Source organism: Nylanderia fulva, unplaced genomic scaffold (genome assembly GCF_048542155.1).
Source record: "Nylanderia fulva isolate GAGA-0341 unplaced genomic scaffold, ASM4854215v1 Scaffold17, whole genome shotgun sequence".
NCBI lineage: Eukaryota > Metazoa > Arthropoda > Insecta > Hymenoptera > Formicidae > Nylanderia > Nylanderia fulva.
The window spans coordinates 4,358,241-4,381,024 of record NW_028189945.1 but is presented as its reverse complement, the minus strand read 5'-3'; the positions used below and the strand labels follow the sequence as shown (position 1 = coordinate 4,381,024).

The window sequence follows — 22,784 nt, the reverse complement described above, 5'->3', positions numbered from 1 at the left end:
AAAATTCTTTCAATACCAGATTGTCCCACGATTACCATGATTTTCAGGATAAATTCCAAGAGAAAATTCTCTCTGTACAGGTAAAAATCAATAACGTAATTATGCGCGTTTGTGTAGTAGTTTAGGATTTTAATAAATACAAATCGCTCAATTATTCAAAATTTGATATTATATGCTTTAGAAATATATACGATACTTATGCTGATCATTCCTTATTTTAAAGGACAGTTCTTTATTTCAAGTAGCTGCAATGTCTTTTAGATTTATTCATTTTTTCCAAATTCAATTTTGTCCTTCATCTTTCATTTAGCGTTTTATTGTCTAATGTTGTATATATATATATATATATATATATATATATATATATATTAATTTGAGAATTTATAATATAAAAATTACCTCATATCCAAAAACTTATTAAGAAACCATAAAGGTTTGTTTCAACATAGTCAAATTAGTTTCAAACTAAGAATAAGAACGTAAACTCCCGATAGTCACAGAATTATTTTTTTTGCTCGTCGAGCTTTGGTCGCAAACTAATTTGGAAACATGTTAAAACAATCCGAAAATTTTCAAATTTGTCCCATATTTTCTGTCAGAAAATGTGGACACCACAGCTATAAGTAAAAATCAATAACTTAATTTATTATGCACGTTTTCGTAGTAATTTAATATTTTAATAAATACAAATAATATTATAATATATTGCTCAATTATTCATGTTTCTTTAGAAATGAAACGCGATGTGTAAATAATAATTGCAAAATAACAGAAATATTGATTTTCTCGAGTATGAATATAATCAGTTTAATGTTCTTCGACAGTTCAACATCTTTTTACATATTTGCTATGTGTGCACTAACAACAATCGATGATTCAATAATAAAACGCAAAATATTATTGAAGATATCGCTAACAATAATACTGTGCAGATTTTCTTTAGCTATCGGTCGGTGATCGCGACCCATTTCTTAATATCCTCGATATACCGGTGTTCTCTGTCCGATTCCACAATGAATGTACACACACACGTGCCGCGTTACATGTAACAAAACCGTTTAATGAGAAACCTCGTTTTCTCACGTTACAGATAGCATCGTCTCGCGCGCCTTCTCTTCTGACGTTCATTCAGATCTCCGCGCGTCGTTCATGAGTTGCCGGCTCCCGAAGCTCTTTAAAGCACAGATATATCGTATATCTACAGACAATGTAGTCTCGAGTAAACTAAAGAAAACATTACACAATACAATGCATATTGTCACACAAATGAATAGCGACGATTCTATACAAAAATAAACATCAAATTACTCATTTTCATGTATGTTAATCATAATCATCGAGAGGGAAGAATCAGACTTTATGAATATATTACAGAATAAAGTAAATTCAACAAGTCCAGAATAAAAAAATTAACATACAATTTTATATAACAAAAAAAAGGAAAAGAATTGGCATCCTTAAAAATAATTATGTAAAATTGTATCAATCGAGGGAATCTATGTCACGTATAACTTTCAGTTTGGCTAAATATAGCTACGGTTATTTATTCAATTTATCTCGAGAAGGCTCATATACGAACATTTTTTTCAAGGGGAAAAAAAAGAAACGAGCGTTTGATTTGCATCAATTTGTTCCTCGGGGCCTGGAAACTTGTACGCGTCGCGTTTTGTTTTAGGAAATAAAAAATTCATCCCACTTCCCGGAATCGGTTGCGTCACAAACGCGCCGATCGGCCTCTATTACGCGTATATACAGCCCATTACCACACACGTGCGCGGCGCATTTATTGCCGACGTGTAGATTAACATCATCTAGCGGTTAAACCGCCATCGTTCACATATAGAAAAAGGGACATCGAGCCGCACATTAAATCAAGCAAAAAAAAAAACCGAGCGAACTCCCTATGAAATGATATCCATACCGCGAATGATAACGTTGCGCGCTTTCAACGCTAATTACGCGATCGTTCCAAAATCTTGATTAAAACGACCCTTATTTATCCCGAATAAATCTGGGTCTTCGTTTCACGCCTCGTTATAAGGCAATTTATATGAAACAATAAGGGCGCTACTTTGCGAAATTTTCTCTTCGTCGAAACACCGGCAACACTATTTAAAAGGCTTGATCTCGATAATGATAATTATTTTTTCCCCTTCGAAAACGCGAAATCCTGTTTCTCGCTCGCTTGCATAAGGATGTGTTATAAAATATATATAAAAAAAGTTAATAGTCTCAAGATTGTTTGCCTTGTTCGCAATTACATTTCGTTTTTATGATTGAGGCAAGCGGAATAATAATTAATGGAACATGCCGACAGGCACCACGCTTAGCTATCTATTAATTCGAAACGCGATATTGCCTTCGTGTACGAGGAATTTCAAGTGAAGTCACATTTTCTAGAGAAACGACGTTCGCATTGTATTACATAATTACGGCTATTCCCTATTATAATCGTGTAACGTTGAAACGCGAGTTCTTGCATTTCTGACATCCTCGTTGCGGTGAAAATGTTCGAGCGAATATCGTCTACTAGTTCGCGGCCGAGAAAGTGCATTAATAATTCCGGCCGACTCGTCCAACTCGGTCTTTTTGCACGTTCGTCTTTATACAACGCACTTTTGTCTCTCGCACAACAGTGCGTGCGCGGTAAACTCCTTATCTTTTTCAAAGGCGACCCGAAACGTGACATAAATATAGAGATTCGTGACACGATGACGTAAAAACGTATTCGAGGACGAAAAAAATGATTCTAAAATATTTCTAAAAGAAATTCGGTAAATTGCTTTGTAAATTCGCTTATTTTTCAGACATTTTTTTTAAATTTATTTTCTAAAGAAAAAGAGATTTCAGGTTCTAAATTCAAGTTCTGACATTTGACAATTTTTCTTTGTTTATACACAGAGAATTTTATCTTAGAATTTTTCCTGAAAATCATGATAATCGTGGGACAATATATGGTATTGGAAGAATTTTATATAAGTTTTCTTTGATTAAAATTTACTACAATAAAAAATATTAATATCTATCAAAATAAGATATAATAAAATATATTCGATTAATTTTGTTATATATATATATTAATATTTTTTTTGTGGTAAATATTAATCAGAAAAACTCCCACGATTATACCATAATTTTCAGGGTAAATTCTGAGAAATTCTCTCCATGTAGAAGTAATTTATTTGTGATTGCGTTGTAAAAGAAATTATTCAGGCATTTACTTCGAAACTGGATATTGCGTCGTGCAATTCTTTTTCGAAATAACTATATGGTGGTCATATTTTCTGAGAAAATAAAGAACAAATTTGAAAATAAAGAACAAATTTAGGGCTTTGTTTCAACACGTTTCTAAATCAGTTTGCGACTAAAATGAAGATCGAGCCAAAAAAAAATTCTATAATTATCAGAAGTTTACGTTCTTATTCTTATAGTTTGACATTGATTTGACTATGTTGAAACAAATCCTTGGTTTCTTAAATAGGTTTCGAAAGGAAGTTGTTTTCATATAAATTCTTCCATTAAGACTCTAATGTTAGACAATGAAATGCTAAATAAAAAAATAAATGTCAAAATTGGGCTTTGGAAAAATGAATAAATCTAAAGGAGATAAAAAATAGCTACTTAAAATAAATGACTTCTAAAATATTTCTGAAAGATATTCTATAGCTAGAATTGCTAAATTCCTATTCTCAGGCATTTCGAAAAAAAAAAATTTTACATTCTAAACTCACGTCCTGACATTTTACAAATTTTCTTTCTCTAGAAGAAGTTTATTTGCGATTGCGTCGTAAATGAAATTATCCAGGCGTTCACTTCGAAACTGGATATTGCGTCGTGCAATTCTTTTTCGAAATAACGCGACTCTCCGCTTGCATCCTCTCGTCCAACAACACTATTTCTCACCGTACGTAGCCGCGGGCGCGGAACAATCGGACTCGCATAAACTAGTCTATGCAACACTATAGGATTACGACGTCGAGTCGAGCCGTTTATTATCTCTCGTATCGCCTTTGTCGCGGCACTGCGAAAATTCCTTCGGCGACCACACACGGTCAAAATCGTAGTCGCGTCGTCAGGAAGTATCGCGTGTCATCGATTGCATGAATGCACAACGACACGGATGCGATAATGCATCTCGTATGCACTTATCGTTAAAAGTCCCCGTGCAGCGTCGCGCGAGGTAAACACATCTCGCGACCTCGCTTCGCGAGATGATCGAACGGAGATATAATGATCAATCCTGAGAAAAAAATTCAAGATACAACAAAACAATTTTTTTTCAACTGCACAATCACAGGAGGGTTCACTTTACGAAGACGACCATCGCGCTTTCATCGTTCACGAGAAGCGTGTCGCGTGTTTCTAATAAGCAGCATATATATATATCGAAACCACAGAGATCTCGCCAAGATTACAAACGAGGGAAATCGATCCTCGCACGTGACACGAAGAGAGAAATAAAAAGCGCAAGAGAAAAGCACACGATCGCGACAACTCGCTGTACGAGGCTACCTACGGATACGACGCGTCTCTCACGTTGCTAAACGCCGACTCGTTTATTCGACGCCGCGCCAGGCTCCCGAGAGTAAGCGCTTATGCGCGGAACGCGAGTAAAGCGGTCGAAGAGGGGGTCTCGCACGGACCTTCCCCTATCGTCGGTGCCCCGTCGTTGGAAGGGGCCAAAGGCCGTAGGGACGAACGAGGGAGTGTGGAGTCTGCTGTCTGCTTTTGCAGCAGACCGATTCCGGAAAATCAATGCCAGCGATGTTATTGTCAAGTGTGTCATCGGGGACAATGGCACAGTCGCGAAAATCTATCTCCTGCGAAGTTGGCTTGTGCGATTTTAGTCGGCGACGTACACATAATAAGTACATATAGATTGTTAAATTTTGCAAAATATTTTGCATTTCGAATTATGTCGAATTTATCCTGAAAATTATTTCAGGGTAATGTGGGACAATATAATGTTGGAAGAATTTTATAAGTTTCTCTCTGATTAATATTTATCACTATAAAAATATTAATATCTACCACAATAAGATGTAAAATACGTTCGATTAATTTTACTATGTACATATTAATAAGTATTTTTTATTGTGGTAAATATTAATCAGAGAAATCCTTATAAAATTCTTTTATATTAAATTTTATATTGAGATTTTATATTAAAAAGAATTATATTAAGAAAAATAATATAAAGTTAATTTGAATTCAATTTATAAATTTGAATACTTTTTGACAAATCAGCTTGTTAAAGCGTTAATTTGATAATTTTTGAAATATGTTATAAACTCGAATAATATATTTGACAGAAATCAGCTGATAACTGTCAAACATATTAATCGAGTTTAAAGTATTATAATATATTATTTAAAACGTATTATTTTTTATTTTATTTTTCTTTCACAATTAAATTTGTATAACCTTTATATTTCTTATTATATATTAATATTATATATAAAATTTATAATTATTTTTATACTTTCTATAAATTTTATTATCATACAGTTATTTTTTCTGACTTATTTCGATATCTGTTTTGCGCGTGCATGACAGAAAAGATGCAGTCTTACGTCAAGTCTATTTGTTGCATTCAAATCGTAATTAAAGATCGACGATTACATTTTTTCCCCGCGGCAAGAAACTGATCACATCTGAAATGCTAATGCGAGATGATTATCTATCGTTATGTTTTACGCATAGTAAAACATCATTACATTTTGCATCGTGCATCCGCTCGAACAAAACCCTGAAGCTCAATCAGCGAAAAAGATTGAACAGCCGAATTGTGTTCCGTTAATAATTACGGAGTTAATTGGTGTGCGCGTATATATGGGGATAATTAACGCCGGCAAGAAAGATTGAAAGTCGACGATGTGTCGCAATCGCTCGAGAAATGCACTCGCGAGATGAGACGTTGAAGCCTTCTGTCTTCGTCGCTTTGCATTCATGCGTGCAAAGGTACGAGAGCTGCAACTGCGGAACGTCGCTGCTTTCCATCGCGTTATTAACGTCCGAGATGAGATCGGCCGAGTTTCACCGGCCGAGAACATAAAAGGATGCCGTGCAATCGGGATCGGGCATTGACTAATCGATTTATTCAGCCGAAGATCCGAAAATGATCAATTACCGATTTCCACGTGACCGAAAAGTGGGTTCGCGAAAATTATTTAGCTCTTTTTTGTTCATTCTAGAGTTAGAATTTATTTGAATTATATTTACGGTGTCCATCCGTTTTTTATTTTAAAGGACAGTCCTTCATTTCAAGTAGCTGTCCTTTAGATTTATTCATTTTTCTAAAACTTAATTGTCTTTTATTTCTCATGAAGCGTTTTAATGTCTATAATGTCATAGTATTGAACATGAGAATTGTATGAAAACAATGGAACCTCTTTAAGAAACCAAGGATTTGTTTCAACATAGTCAAATCAGTTTCAAACTAATAACAATACGTAGACTTCTGATAATCGCGGAATTATTTTTTTTATTCGTCAATCTTAACTTTGGTCGTAAACTAATTTGATAAACATGTTGAAAACAAGCTCTAAAATTTTCAGGTTTGTTCTTTATTTTCTCTTCGAAAATATGGCGTAATTATATTAAAGTCAGAGTAATTATATTAAATTAAAATAAATATAAAATACCTAACAAGATGACAGAATAAACATAAAATAAATATATAACAAGTCAAAATGTAGTTCTTTTTGCTAAATAATAATTTAATTTTCCAAATTTTAAGATTAATTTTTTGGGATCCGCCCGTGTGCGCGAATTTCTTTAACGGGTCTTACATATAAAAGAACACCGCCGCGCGATTTCGCAAGAAGGACAAATTGTCGACTTCGCGATGGAAACAGGTGGGTGATTGATGCGGTCCGATTCAATTTGCGCCAGTTTTTAAGAACCGGCGCGGCGCGGTTTCCGATCGCGGCAGAAGCAATCGAGAGAAAAGGAAGGGAGGAGAGATTAATGTGGACCGCGAAATAAAAGGATCGGTTATGTCGACAAGTAATAAACAAGAAAGGACCGAGAGCTCGTGTCGAAATACGCCGCCCTCGTAAATCTGTCCGCTCTTCGCGTGCTTTAGACCGAAAACACGTGACCACGTGTACACGAGAGAGATGTTTCGTAAGATTTCGTACAAGATTTCGACGACGGATCCTCGGACGAATTTATAGTCGACTTTTCTTTTGCGAGAATTTCGATTGTTGCCAAAAGAAACGAGAGAAACATCGGGAGATACTAAACGTTATGGGGTTTCATTGAGAATTAACTTTGTAATTCGCAATCAATTCCAGTAGCTCGAAAGGATCGATTCGAGGTAAGCCGCGATTAAAACGCGATTCCGCGGGCAGCGGGTAATAAATTATTATCGTTGACGGAGGTATCGCGCAACCCCTAATTAACGCGCGACGCGATGCATTAAGGCATAATTAAGCGCGAGATATAGTTTGTATACGATTGGATTAAGCGGATCGATACGTGATTATAATGTTCGATTCTAACGATAAAAATGCGTTCCTGAGCAAGAGATATAATTCAGATTATCTCATGTATATATCTCATCTCGGATTTAAAAAATATATATTACGCATATCTCTGTTTAATTATTCACTTTAAAGAAACTAAAATAAGCTGAATAACTGACCTTTTTTCCAGTTTATACACGAAGAGAATTTTCTCTTCAAATTTACCCTAGGCTCAAAATCATGGTAATCGTGGGACAATATGGTATTGGACAAATTTTATAAGAATTTTGATTAATATTTATAATAAAAAATATTAATATAATTATATATAGTAAAAATTACTGTGTACATATTAATATTTTTTATTGTGGTAAACATTAATAAGAAAAACTCATAAAATTCTTGCAATACCATATTGTCCCAATGATTGATTACCATAATTTTCAGGGTAAATTCTAAGAGAAAATTCTGTGTACAAAACTTACATTCAACTCAAGTTAAACTGAATAATTTCGGGTTTTTAAATTCATATAAAATATAATTATATATACATATGTGCGTTATTATAATGTATAATAACTGTGTTTAGGAAAAGGAAACCAGCCGGGGATGCTAGTTGTACAGTTTAGGGTCAGGCGACGCTAAATAGTCCGGCCACTTGGCGCGATGTAAAATACCGGAAGTGCATATAAACGGCCTCGATTCGCCGTGACTATGCACATTTCCACGTGACGATGCAATAATTCCATGCTTCGCGATAATAAATAATTCGAAATATCGGCGGGCAAAATTGGCAAGAACCGGGTCAACGGAGTTTCCCCACATCCAGGTATATCCTTTTTTCTCTCTCTTTATTCTCTTCTCGTTCTGTCTCTGGCAATTATACGATTGCATGCACGATGGAAGCGGTATCGATAATTACACTCGACGATATAATTAACGTATATATACGGACGTATATGTGCCGGCGTGGGCCGAGGGATGTGTCTTACATGCAGTGTTGTGCTTAGATGATTTTTAAATTAGCTATAAAGATGAGATAAAAATATGTAAATTCATCTTAGATAAGATGATGATTTTGTTTTAAATATATCAAGATAAAATTATATATGATTCTCCTAGATAATAATATTTAAGACCGCTTTATATATAAACACATATTTATAAAAAAATGTAAATTATAAAAAGAATATTAAAATATATGTATTCATATTTTTATTTACTTATGACTGCTTAAGTTCAACTATTTAAGTATTTTTATGTGCCACGATTCTAAACTAAAATTATTCTAATATTACATATTTCTATTATCTATATAAAGATAAGGTGACGCTGAAGTTTCATCTAGATGATCATCTATAAAATTTTGATTAGATAACAGTTTATATGTCTTCTTTCCTTTCACGAAGATCGAAAACTCGCCTCCTCCTTAGAAATTCAACGTGAATGTTGTGTGTTACGGAACTGAGGAGTATTACGGAAGAAGCCGGGGAAGGAGTTAGAAAACACGCGAGAGAGGTTTCCATACAGCCAGGAAATTCTCGTATTTCCCGAGCGATATGGAGAATCGTCCGGTCGGTGTCCCTGGTGAAAGCGAGTTAGCAATTTAATTCGTTGCTAATTAACGCTAACGCACGCCCGCGAATTCGCAATTCCGAGACGTGGGAGAGATAAGGTTTACGATACAAAAGAATTAACACTCTGGAACATCACGCCGGAAGTCAACGATCTGCGCAATCTCTTTAGAAAACGTGATACTATTTTCAAGCTATTTCATTGGAAAAAAAAAAAAAATCAACGTTCCATTTCTTGAGATATTTAAACCATGATTTTGCGGTTTTTTTTTTAGACTTTATATAAATCTCTCCAAGTGAAAAATATGAGAAATGACACACAATTGTAGTTACGGTGTCCGCTGAAGCGGGACTCGGATTGACTTTTGAAATGTCATGCTCGAAGGTCAATTTAAGATGGGCAATCAAACGTCCCGACCACTCGCAAAACAGGATCATTACGGACACCATTATCGGCGAAAATAAGCCGGCGCTTGAATTCCGCTTTTTGCGCTCCGCATTGCAAAAAGAACGAGACATATAATTGGCCGCTAAACTAGGTAGTCTCCCGACGACCTTCTCGTCGGACAAAGAAATAATAATGCTCGAACATAATCGAAGGGAATCGACAGCATTCAACGTGCATCAAAGACGCGCCGGTGGCTTGAAAAATTATCGCCGGTTAATAAATAAAGACGGATTTAGTGCAAGATGCACGGCGAGACCTTATACCGTTGATTAATCGCTTCGCTTCGCAAAAAGAAAGAAATTTAACGTCTTATTCCGACGTCGAGCTTCGCTTTTGCTTCTTTTCCCGATTTTTACACTCATAAAGGTAAATTATAATCGAATTAAACCTGTCATCGATTTACGATGAATGAAAAATAATCTTGGTGAAAGTTTTGTAAACCTTGTTCGCGAATTAAATTCACTGCGATCTTTTATATACCGTATTTTATAAAATAAATATCTTAAAATATGCAATAATATATAATAATCATTAAATAGATTTGAACTGAAAATTTTGCGCAAAGATTACACAGTTCTTCATTTTACGGATGCTTGGTACTCTTTTACAGGGATTGATAAGTGCTTTATTAAATAAGTAAGAACCTCGTGAAAAACATGACGTAGTTCGGTGCGAGAAAATAAATGAAAAACAAACACGAGGGAGAAACTGACGATCGATGGTAAGATTTTCTGTTTGATGTTACGCGCGTCCATGAGATCATCGGAAAATGTGAACGTTGATATCCTCTGCCGTTAGAGAGACAACGCTAAGAAGAATCGCCCACATGGCTTTTGCCTAGTCGGCATCGAGAAGGCAGGCGATAACAGGCCTTGCCGTTACATAATAGCGTACACACGCTATTTATCGGACGACGCCATGTGTCAGATTAAACAAACAATTATTATATCATCACAGAGCAATTTGTCTCTTCGCCTTCCAAGAGAGAAGATAGCGCGCAGATTTTCCGAATGTCTTTTCAATTTTATTATCGATATTTTGCGAAAAATTAGCAAATAAAAAATAAGTTATTTTATATAAACACACGTTTTGTTATATTTAATTACAATATTTAATTTTAATATTTCTACATGTTCAATTAACAAAATAATATTTAGTCGAACGATTTAGTTGACAATTTTTTCTCAGTGTACCTAATTTAATTTTTTCTCGTATGGTATATAGACGAAATAAAGACATTCAAACGTCAAGATTTTTATTTCGTATTGTTACGCGATATTTCTAATGATTAAAAAATGAATATTTTGAGCACTCGAAAAGCTCGTTTTATTGACCGGCTCTATGAAAGGTTAACGGGGCAACGGTCAAAGAACGCGACGAAAGGGCAGCAGCCGGGCGTTCTTCTGTGTTTTTCATATCTGATCGGAGGCTGGAATCGTGCGCTGTAGCCGCGGAGATAAATCTGCGTGTTGCCACCCTACCTTTCACTTGCGCACGTGAGCATGCATCTCGCTGCCTTCGGGATAAGGTCGCGTAATAAGGCGTGAGTTTAAGAGCGAGAGCGCGGGTGGACTCGCGGTGTGAATTCACGATGTGTTGTTACAGGAAGGTAGTCCCCAATCCAAGTAATCGCGCCCGATAGCGCGATTATCGAGATCCTATAATTAACACACAGACAGTGTGTTCTGACGTGTAATCATTCGAATCTAAGATCAAGCTCGTTTTTCCGATTTCGATTCGTAGCAATCATACGAAGAAAATTTCTTCCTAGAATTTACCCAAAAAATCATGACAATTGTATAGAAAGAATTTTATAAGAAATCTCGATGATTAATATTTATATAGCCACAATAAAAAAGATTAATATGTACATAGTAAAATTAATCAAACATATTTTTTATATCTTATTGTAGTAGCTATTCATATTTTTTATTGTGGCAAATATGAATCGGAGAAACTTTGATAAAACTCTTCTTATAAACATCTGCCAATATCATATTATCCCATGATTATCATGATTTTTAGAGGGTAAATTTCAAGAGATGATTTTTCAATGCATTTTTTTCTGCAGTGTCAGATCTCGCAAAAATTCCTTACCTCCCTTTCCTTCATTCTTAAAGTTAGAATTTATTTAAATTATATTAAATTAAAATGAGCATAAAATAACGAGATGATATACATATATAATAAATATATAAAATAAATATATATGGAGAAAATTTTCTCTTCTCTATAATCATGGGACAATATGTTATTGAGAGAATTTTATAAGAGTTTCTCTGATTAATATTTACCACAATAAAAAATATTAATACGTATATGTAGTAATTTTTATTATGTACACAGTAAAATGAATCGAACATATTAATATTTTTATTGTAATAAATATTAGAGAAAGTTTTATAAAAATCTTCTAACACCATATTATCCCACGATTATCACGATTTTCAGGGTAAATTCCAAGAACAAATTCTCTCGGAGTATATCCGGATCGTATAAATATAGTACATATTAGAGTTGAAATATATCCTGCGAAAGGTTGTCAGAGAGTTGCCAATTAATTTCGCAAAATACGTTGTATCCTTCGCACGGTGGCCGACATTTATTAATCGTCGCGCGTCGATTTGAATTCGCAAGAGAGTAGAGAGAGGAGGTCTCTTTTTATACTTTTCTAAGATGCAAATCAAGGATCGCTGGAGCGTTCCGGAGAAATCGCGCAGCACTTATGTGTGCCTGTGAACCTCTAACACAACACAATCCTCGGCTGCATGCGGGGTCACGGGGAAAGAGAGAGCGAAAACGAGACTTATGCAAATTTTTGCTCGCTCGCCAGGTTCGCGTAACCTTTCCGTGTCGCATAACTTCGTCGTGCGAGGATACCGTCGTCGTCACGATGACGATTTTAATCGGCGTCACAGAAATCCCACTACATAACGCGGTGCGTTGTGGAAAAAAAAAAAAAAAAAAAAAAAAAAAATTCATCCCGCGATTCTAATTCGCATTCGTAGAACGTCAAAAACACGGCGAACGGCCGTCAGGCGTACATATATAGTTACGTCACCGCCGACCGCGAAGTATGTGTAAATTATATTTAGAAAAAAATACAAAATTGAATTTATGCAAAGCATTATTAGGTAAACGTTTCTGCATGAATGAATATATGTTATGCATGAATGAGGATGTCGATGTATAACACGTGTTGATTGACGATTAATTCCTCGGTATTATTTTCTCATTACGAGAGTAATTTTCAAGCTTTTTTCGTATCGAATAATTTTAATTAAATTATACCCTTTTCAGGTAAATATGCAAAATAGATGTTATAGAATTCAACTTTAATTAATATTTTGGGACCTTTTAATTTTCGAGATGTGTATATAGCGCGTGTGTTACTTAATTATTGCGAGAGAAGGTCTAGAATATTCATGGATGCATAATCAACGTGTGGAGAACATGTAGCGGAACCGCTAATAACGCCTGAGATTGATCCCCCGGACTTTGCTATGACCGGAAGTTCGAATGTCCATGAAGGGGATGCGCGGCTCTTCGCGGAAGATCGCTATTAGCGCTTCACGGCTATTTTGAGTTCTATTAATATCTTTGAAATCAAGCGAAGCGCCGTGACTTCTTCTGCCAAGCCCATGTATGATCTAATCGTGACCGATGTGTATTCACAGGGTGTAGCAAAAGGAAATGAACTCAAAGTTGCGCGCATCTTCGACTCTGGCTCTGACAGTAAGAGGGAGAGAAAGAGAAAACGGATAGTGTAAAAAAAACTCGTAATATTAAAATTCTATTTAAAATTCTATTAAACTCTCTAGCCGCTACTTTCGTCAGAGATGATGGATTGCTTCACGTTAATTGATAGTAAATATTTAATGAGCTTATTTGCCGCTTGTGACATTTATGTCGCAACAGCGGTGGTTAAAATTTACTTTGATTTATAATCCCTGATACGAAATATAATTATAGGAACAAATAATAGGGAAGATAACCTTGTCCAACAATGAGAACTATCTGACCTTTCGCAAAACTATCGCGCAGATAGTGGTAGTAATTAATGACGGCAACTAATAATCGCATCGTCACGTTCGAAGAAGAAATAAATCGCGGAACCTCCGATAGAACCACCGAAAAGATACGGGACGCAAAGATAAATTGCGGAGGTCGCGAAGCGACTTAAGAAACTCCTTCTTTACGATCTTAGCATTTTACACCGCGATCGATTACGCAAACAGAAGGTGTAGACGAACTTTTGCTTTTGGTCGGACTTTTCCATCAAATCGAAGCGGGAAGCGCGAAAGAAGTCGAGTTATATACACGATTGCTGACGCGACACGTGTAATATTTGTGACCGAAATTTGAATACCCGTGCAAGCCGTGCAAATACAAGGCCGTCCGTTTTCAAGCGAAACGGTCTTAGCTCCGGTATGAATTACAGGCGCGGCGTTTGAAACAATATATCGTCGATATGTATTGCACCTATCGCGACGACGCGATTCTATCCCGCTCCGTATGCAATATTATGTAATCTCCGCGACGGTGTGCAGATAACGCGAATTAGCGACCTCATTGTATTGCTCGTTCAAGGAAAGGAAGTTTTACGCGAAACGGAATATGCGGCTTTGCATAAATTTTATCCGCATGTGGAATTAGCTTCCCAATATTTGAAAAAAATTTAATTTCTACGTCATTTGATTACGCATTGTTTGCCATTTTTTCATTTTTGTTTTGCACACTTCTGGAAAAATAATTATTTAACCAAAATTTGTGAGATTAACTTCAACACTAGTTGCCCCCCTAGTTTCTAAAAATATTTTTATTTAATGAGGATAAAGTTTTGTTTGCATGATTAAAACAAAAAATTTTTTAGAAGAAATTTATATTAAATTTTATCCTATTTTTTTTAGAGATATGCAAATCAAAGTTAATAAATGACAAATATGTACAAATGCGCAATCAAATGTTGTGTAAAAATTCAGTTTTCTTTTAATGTTGGAAAAGCTTTTCACGTATTTTTTCAGATCTTATTTTTAGCAGTCATTAAGTTTCAGTCATCATTAATTTTCCTTTTCTTTTTCTGAAAGCAAGGAGGTAAAAATTCCGATCCGAACCGGAGATATCGACGTGTCGTTAAATCCAAGTCGATGATGTTCCACGCGGTATACCGGCGAGTATTCTCGTCACATAGTGGAACATACGGTCCTTGGTAAATATTCATGATGTATACATGTAACGTTTAAATTACAGAAGATAAAGTGAGATAGAACGAGCGGAGTGAGAGGAGTTTTCCTGGCATGCGAAGGCAAAAATCTCACTACGTGATAGACTTCGTGGCTGCGCGATGGCAGCACGATACAAGCTGCTCTGCACGCGTTGAATAACGATATAGGCCCGAGGGTGACACGCGCGTGGCACACTCGCGCCGTTTTTCATCACCATCGAGCTTTTAAATTAAGCGATATCCCGCGGCGCCAGAAAATTTAATCGGTTCACTCACCGTCAGATGACATTGCTAAGGGTAGGAGATCGCCGGCAGCCTTCAGTTGATCAAACTTCTCTATTAACAGGAGCATTCTGTAAACAGAACAAAAGCGAGTTTACATAATGTTGTGATCATACATTTTATTACAATAAATTTCGCTTACTTGTGACAAAATTATCCCCCCATGATCACTCTATCTCTCGAGCGAGTATAAACCTCGAGACCTATTGTCTATTATTATACTTATCTGACTTATATGTATGTGTGAACTGAAGTTTTAATATTTTTCTCTCATCTTTTTGAAAGTAATTTTTTAAAATATATTAATGAGATAATCATATCACGTGTTTAATATCATATTATAACCGTCAAAATTTCATTAATTTTTAAAAGTTATTAAAAAAAATAAAATAAAATAAAATAATAAAATTTAATAATTAAATAAAGTTTTGTTTTTATTACAATTTATATTTGTGAATTAAAAGTCTAATGTAAGAAATGTATGCTACAAAAATGTACAATAAGAAACTTCGAATCTCTTTGATGATAGCTTAGCTTGCTCGCTTTCTACTCGGTCTCGACAAATCCCTGACATAACTCTTGGGCCCGTAAAGATAAGCGAGTTCACGAGAATACTTTTGTGCTGCTAGTGACCTCCAATTTGTTGTCATATATAAGCTGAATTTATTGCATTACGTTACACCAACCGGTTATAATATGCAGTGAGAAGGCTTTCACGAGCGATTGAATCACTATTAGAAAATATGCCATGAAATTCTTCTCGCAGACTGAAAACCGAAAAGAGAATCCGCTTTCACTGGCCATTTCACTTACTTGGCTTGCGGCACATTGTGCTTTCGTTGCAAATCGACGCGTAATCTCTCGCCTACATGTCGATAAATGTCCGCCAGCGTATTCAAAGCGGTCTCCCGAACCTTTTCCGAAGGATCAGACAGCAACTTGACAATGCTCGGGATCACGCCCGACAGTGCCATCTCGTCTGCTCCATGTCTGGAAAGAGACAAAAACATTCCGTACAATCCAAAAACTTTCTACCGTTCTCTACATAATATTTTCAAGAAATCAAAACTCGTGACTTACTCATTCAGCGTTGTCGTCAACAAAATTAGAGCTTCCTCTCGTAATTTTGCATTCTTGTGATTAAAAGCAGGACGAAGTCTATCGAGAAGATTTTGGGGTGACATGCATCCCTTCTCCATGATCTTTAGGAGCACCAACTGCGCTTTTTCTCTAGTAGCATCTTTACTGTCCCCTGCAATGAATGCAAATTTAATCGTCAGTTCTCGCACGCATGACAATGTGAGATATATGAAAGCAGGAAGAGAAGGAGATATTGTCGAATCGCGCATATGTATATGCAATTTATTCTCAACAGCTTTGCGAGAGAGCTGAAAGCGATCGACGGACCGGTTCTCGACAAATATGGTGTACATCTGTCATAGACTTCAACCTCATTAAAGACATTTAAACTCCAACTCCGTTCTATTTGAAACTCATTTAGCGATTAACTGATGATTCATTCAATACGCAGCGAAACTCGCTTCTCGGATAAAAGCTGACAAATAGCATAGTTTTCTAATCAAAAACTTGACGTCAAACAATCTATTTTCTATTTTCGTATCACAAGTACTTTAAGGATATTTATAAGCAAAAATATGAGTTTTTATTAGTATCAATAATTATCGTAAGTTGCGAAATTGTCAAGAATAATAATAGAAAGTTTTTCAGCGCTAATATCGTGTATTGTCGATTCAATCTCGAAGATGATTTACGAAACAAGTGAGTGGAACAAATATCTCACCTAGCCTGTCTATCGTCGGTTGAATGATGGTGGAGATGTAAGGCTTGAAATCGTGACCCATCCGATCCGCGAGAAACGTAAGGATCTCCAAACCATTTTGCACAACCTGTAAAAAGAAAAAAGCACACACGTGCGTCGTTTGAATAATATCGACGATGACTATAGCGATGGCAATGATTGTCCTCCTTCGGCAAAATCGCATCGTCGCTTTCGCGCTGATGTGCATCAAGGCGATCGAGGTCTACCGGATAATTTAGCGAACACAGAGAAAGTGTTCATACGGGGAGGCTCCATTACGAGCTATATTAATTAACACTTCCAACTACGGCAAAAAAGATTGGCTAATAATAGAAGCGCCTTGAGGCAATCGATTCTTGTTACCGATATCTTGCAGTACATTTTTCGTATTCAATTATATAATTAAAGTTATTTTCAGTATATCTTGATATTCAAAATATTTCGATGTTATTTATTCTCTATATTGTATATTATTTCCAAACATTCTATTTTATATATGTCGAATGTCATTTTTTGTAAAATAATTTTTAAAAAAAGAAACAAATAAAGAAAAAATTATTAAGAATTAGTTGTTTTTTGAAAAATATACTAAATTAAATATTAATTTAATAATATATATCTTTCTTTTCATATAATAACATTAATCAGAATGTAGAATAAAAATAAAAAATAAAGAGAAAGAGCAAGTCTAAGAGATTGCAAAATTACGGCGCAATATTTTTAGGTAATTCGGGTGATACATATCGATCCGGAGCTTTTTTGAAGTCAGAAAATTGCACCCTTGCATGCTTCGTTGCTTCTTATTCGTTATTATGCTTCACCTGTCCCGTCAAATGTAAAATGCACGACAGAGACAAATATAATGTTTTCTTTAATTAAGGAAATGTGCAATTAACTAACCAGCGAAGCTCTAATTGCACTTGTTTAAATTTATGTTTAGTGATTGTTTAACGTGCGTGGGATTGTATGATGATTACAGTGGAAGATGCAATTAAGTAGCGCACATTATTAAGATTGACGATAACACAGCGTAATTAACATCTTATAACATTGAACATATTATAATTCGCAATTTAAAATAAAACGAATATTTATGAATGTTGACAATTTCAATTTTCAATTAAATGATTTGTGTATCTAATTATTATCACAAACTGCAAAAGCGTCCCAATATAGTGCGACGTTTAAATACAGTTAACGAAGTGCTATACATAGGTGTATAAACCTATTTTCGAGTCGCGGGGTAAACGTTCTCTCAGGGCTATCGTCTGGTTGTGACATCATTGCTCAGTACCGAGAGTTTTTGCTTTCCTCTTTGGCTCTTTGCTGTCCTCCGCGTCATTATCTCGGACAGAAATATATGCTCTTCTAAAATCTCTTCACAATCGTATCAACATATTATATAAACAAGTTTCTCATCGCACGCGTCTATATTGTATCGCAAAATGTAAACATCTTGATAAAGTCTATCTTTGAACGTATCTCTCTCCGATATCACATAATTATATTGTTTATTTCAGTAAAATAATAATATAATAATTGTGCAAGACTTATAGAAATATATATTTATGAAAATATTATGTCGAAAAAAATTATTAGATAATAAAAGTTTGAAAGACAATTTTTTCAGCCTGATTCTCTCTCAAATTTTCTCTACATCTTCTAAATATGCAGAGAAATTGTCTTCAAGAAAAAGTTTTTCATCAAGAATTTTTATTTTCACTATGATGATCTTTTTGCAATTTTTATACAAGATGACAAGTGAATATTTTTGAAGATATTAATAGTTAAAAAAAATGTAAGTAAAAGTTGTAACATTTTAGAGAACATATACTTCTCATAGTATTTATTTTTTTCTATGTCAAGCTACGAAAGATCTTTAATTTTTTAATTTCGTTGCATTCGGTTTACTATGAATTACAATTGTGCATACTAAAAATATATGATTCTTAAAAACTTATTGCCTTCAAAATTCTTCTGTGTGGCGGTTTCATATGGTATTGGAATAATTTTATAGGAGTTTTCCTGATTAATAGGTATTTACGGTATTTACCACAATAAAAAATATTATATAATGTGTACATAGTAAAATTAATTAAACATATTTTTTATATCTTATATTGTGGTAGCTATTAATTTTTTTATTGTGGTGAATATTAATCTAAGAAACTCTTATAGAATGCTCCCAATACCATATTGTCCCGTGATTACCATGATTTTTAGGATAAATTTAAGAGAAAATTCTCTCTATGTATGTATGTATTCTGAGAGACAAATTAAAAAAAAAAAAATTAATTTTACCTCCAATATCATCTGAATATTTTTGAAAAATGATTCTTTATCGCGCGCCTAACTCTGTATAGCGAACGTACAATGAGAGCCACAATGGTGGCAAAAAGATTACACATAGAAACAATGCGCGAGAAGAGGTCGAGCGTAACATAAACGACACGCACGCACGTACGTCCGCGTGGGCGAAAGTGCTCCGGCTTTACTTGTCAAACTTGGGTGCACAGTCCGTTAAAACTGTTGTTAAAGCTACGTGGGAGGTTGCGGGTCTCCTTTATACGACCGCAGAAGTACATCGCGTGCAGATTCACATCCGCGGGGCGCCACGTGGTCGGCGGAAATGAACCTCGGAGGGACGTACGTTATTAAACGGGCCGTTGAAAATTCGGGATAGTCGTATTTTCGGGTACGTTCAGATATATCGGGTATCAAATATGTCGCTGAACTTCTTGGCAATTTAACAGAGACGCGACAGGAAGCGAGACGACAAATTTGCCGACGATTATGAAAGCGACTCGAGTTACACGAGTTTCGTCAAATTAAATTAATGTTTCTTCAAATAATGAATATTTTTTAAAGCGCGAGAGAAGAGAACACAAGAGAGAGTCTATTTTTAGACGAAGGCCATTAATTAAATTACTTTCGTAATCGTCACGATTAAATGAATCGTGCGGTCGATATATATAGTAATCGCATCTAATATGCCAGAGTCAGAAAATTGTTTCTCGCTTTAGAAAATAAATCGCGCCTGTTGTTTTATATTATATTTTTTGAAGCTTCTTACACGTTGCGAACGCGACCCGAAAGACGAGAAAGGGAGAAATGCACAATTTCACCACGTCCGAGAGTCGGTCGTCGTCGATTTGCAACGGACTATATTTGGCAGCCTCCATATATTCCTCGGTTATCTCTTCCCCCTCGTGAGACAAACAGGCTTTAATGCACGAGATAAAACTCGATAATTTCGGTGCATATTCGTTTTTGTTTTTGTTACAATTTTGAGATAACACTACACCAATAATCGCAAAAATTATCCTGAAAAGTTAGTATTATATTCCCGATTCCTGAATGTAAATAAAATTTACAACATTTTAAGAAACATTAGTATATCACAATTTTTCAATTCACGAGGCGGGCATCAAAATAATTGAGATAAATCGAAAGTTATCTCATAATCATGTAGATCTTGGCTCTTGAAAAATAAATCGATTGAGAGCCGCTTTGCGACACAGTCGACCATGACATATACCTTCATTAATATATCGTGATTTCCCATTTCTCGATCGCTCACGCACACATAAAAATGCTGGACATTTGCATATTTTTTCTAATCGCCGCGTGCAACGAAGAAGTATATTTTCTGCACGTAAACGTAAGAGTAATGTTATATAAGAGAGAGATAAAAGGTGGCTCGAGTGCACATATGATACGTAAAAAACATCGAGGTGAGGGTGATGTCATACTTTAAATCCTGAAAAGGAAACATCTCTGCGGTGAGAAAAAAAGCGAGTGAAACGCGTGACGAAGATCGCGGCGGTTTGATTCGCGTTTTGTCCCGTGTCCTTGACATCGATACGGTGCATACCGTGTCTCGCAAAAATGGTACAGCTATCGTGCTATAAGGAGAAACATTGTTAAATCTAATTATACATGACGATTCACAGCTCGGCGACCATAATTCGACGACAAAAGAGTATTCCGCGTATTGTGTCGTACCCTGAAAAATATGTTAATTTGACTAAACCTTTCAACTAAATTACTATTTTGTTCATTAAACATTAGTATTTAAGTCAAATATACGTTTCATTAAATTTAATATGTTACATTTAATTTAAATATTTTTATATATTCAATTAACAAAATAATATTTAGTTGAAGAGTTTAGTCAAATTAACATATTTTTTTTAGTGTATATACTTACATGCATTTATTCATATTTTTACGTTTCAATGCAAAGTATAGCGATATAAAAACAACGCGTCTCATTCGTATCGATTATGCGAAACAAAGCGAACGAAAAACACAAACAGAAAATATATCTATTTCTTAAAACTAAAATAAAACTGTATATAATATTTTTATTAAAAGAAAAAAAATATTTTTATTAAAAAAATTACGTATAATAATAAGATATAAAATTGTCTTCTGATTTTATATAGACACTGTATATAGACTTAAAAAAAGTTAGCAATAAAACTGCGTGGTCAGTTCTTTCATCTCGTTTCGGAATCGAAAGACAGAAAGAGGTCTCGCGTTAATTAATTCGAGGATAATTAAAGGGGTATGTTTTGCTATTTTGGCTGCTTGCCAGAATCGTGAATCAGAGCGTTCATCTGAGATTAAGGGCAGCTTGTATTTTGCATCCTACGTGACAAACAGCCAGGATATTCATCAAGAAACCGACCGAGAAAGCGGAGAGACGCTCTTTTTAGCAATGCGTTCCTTATTTTCTCAACTGACACAATGGATCGTCGTGACAGCTGAAAGACCGCTTTTAACGCACTCCCGGGTATACATGCCATCGCAAATCTTATTTCTCTGCCCCACCCCATAAAGGTGAAAACGCGTGACACTTGCGGTTCGATATATCGGCTTCAACAAGTGGCTCCGGACAATCACGTATTCAGAATGATTTTCGTATACAAAATTTTAAGCGCCGCAATTAAGCGCAACACGCGCTTCCGCTGCCCATAATTTCGCTCGTTTTCAACTGACGTTCGATTTTAGCCAGTGCATTCGACGCAAATTGAATGACGCATTGTGAAAGAGTGAATAATGAAAGCCATTCGCGAGTTGAACGGAAGCTACATGTCAATTTTACGATCGTAAAAATAGATTTTTAAATATTAAAAAAAAGCGTCCAATTTGTCTGAATTGACCTGACTAAAAAAAGCAATCGGTAAATTCTGAGAATTGCATATATGAGACTCAACGATGTGAAATTTGACCTCCTAACGCAAATAATCGCAAAGATTATTTTAAAAATATAGAAAAATTGTAGATACATGTATAGAAGAAATAGAGAGGTGACTCGTACGATAATAAAAAGTCGCGCTAAAAATAGCAGTGAACGCTGGAGTGTATCGATATATACAAAACTACGTGTGTGAATTGGTTCGTGTATACATACATAAAATATTAAATACCGGGGATCATGCATACTGCAAAAGCATCTCTAAATTCTCGCAGAAACTCTCGATTCAATTAATAATTTATTATATCGCAGAAATACTTTCGCATTCCTGTAACCAACACGACCGGAAAGAGAGAGAGAGAGAGTGACGTAAGACGATCTGTTCGATGTGCTTCGGCTAGTTATTTAAGAGAATTCGAACAGGAGTATATCGATTTACACGATCACGAGTTACGGTAATTTGATAATTCGATGCAATACGAGCAAAATTCCTGAATAAGTATTATGCAATCTCGAAGCGAAGATACATTAAGTATATACTAAAAAAAATTGATTAACTTGACTAAATCTTTCAACTAAATTACTAATTTGTTAATTGAATATATATTTTAGTATTTAAGTTTTGTTAGATTTAATTTAAATTTAAATAATTTTATATGTTCAATTAACAAAATAATATTAAGTTGAAAGGTTTACTCGAGTTAACAAATATTTTTTCAGTGTATAGTAGTTATCAGAGAGAAAGAGAAAAATATATTTTTTATT

The 22,784-nt window shown here is 35.1% G+C and overlaps 1 protein-coding gene across 8 annotated transcripts in view; it reads right to left on the bottom strand.

The window, feature by feature from the left end:
* The window catches only part of chb (CLIP-associating protein), a 47,341-nt gene that overhangs the window by 19,045 nt on the left and 5,512 nt on the right, over positions 1–22,784 (bottom strand). For 4 of the 8 annotated variants that reach the window (XM_029320108.2, XM_029320109.2, XM_029320111.2 and 1 more), the window contains exons 2-5: positions 16,799–16,904; positions 16,078–16,249; positions 15,811–15,987; positions 14,992–15,068 (exon numbers count right to left, since the gene is read on the bottom strand). In XM_029320108.2, the coding sequence (XP_029175941.1) occupies positions 14,992–15,068; positions 15,811–15,987; positions 16,078–16,249; positions 16,799–16,904 (532 nt within the window). The other 4 variants (XM_029320114.2, XM_029320112.2, XM_029320115.2 and 1 more) reach the window with 4 other exon arrangements.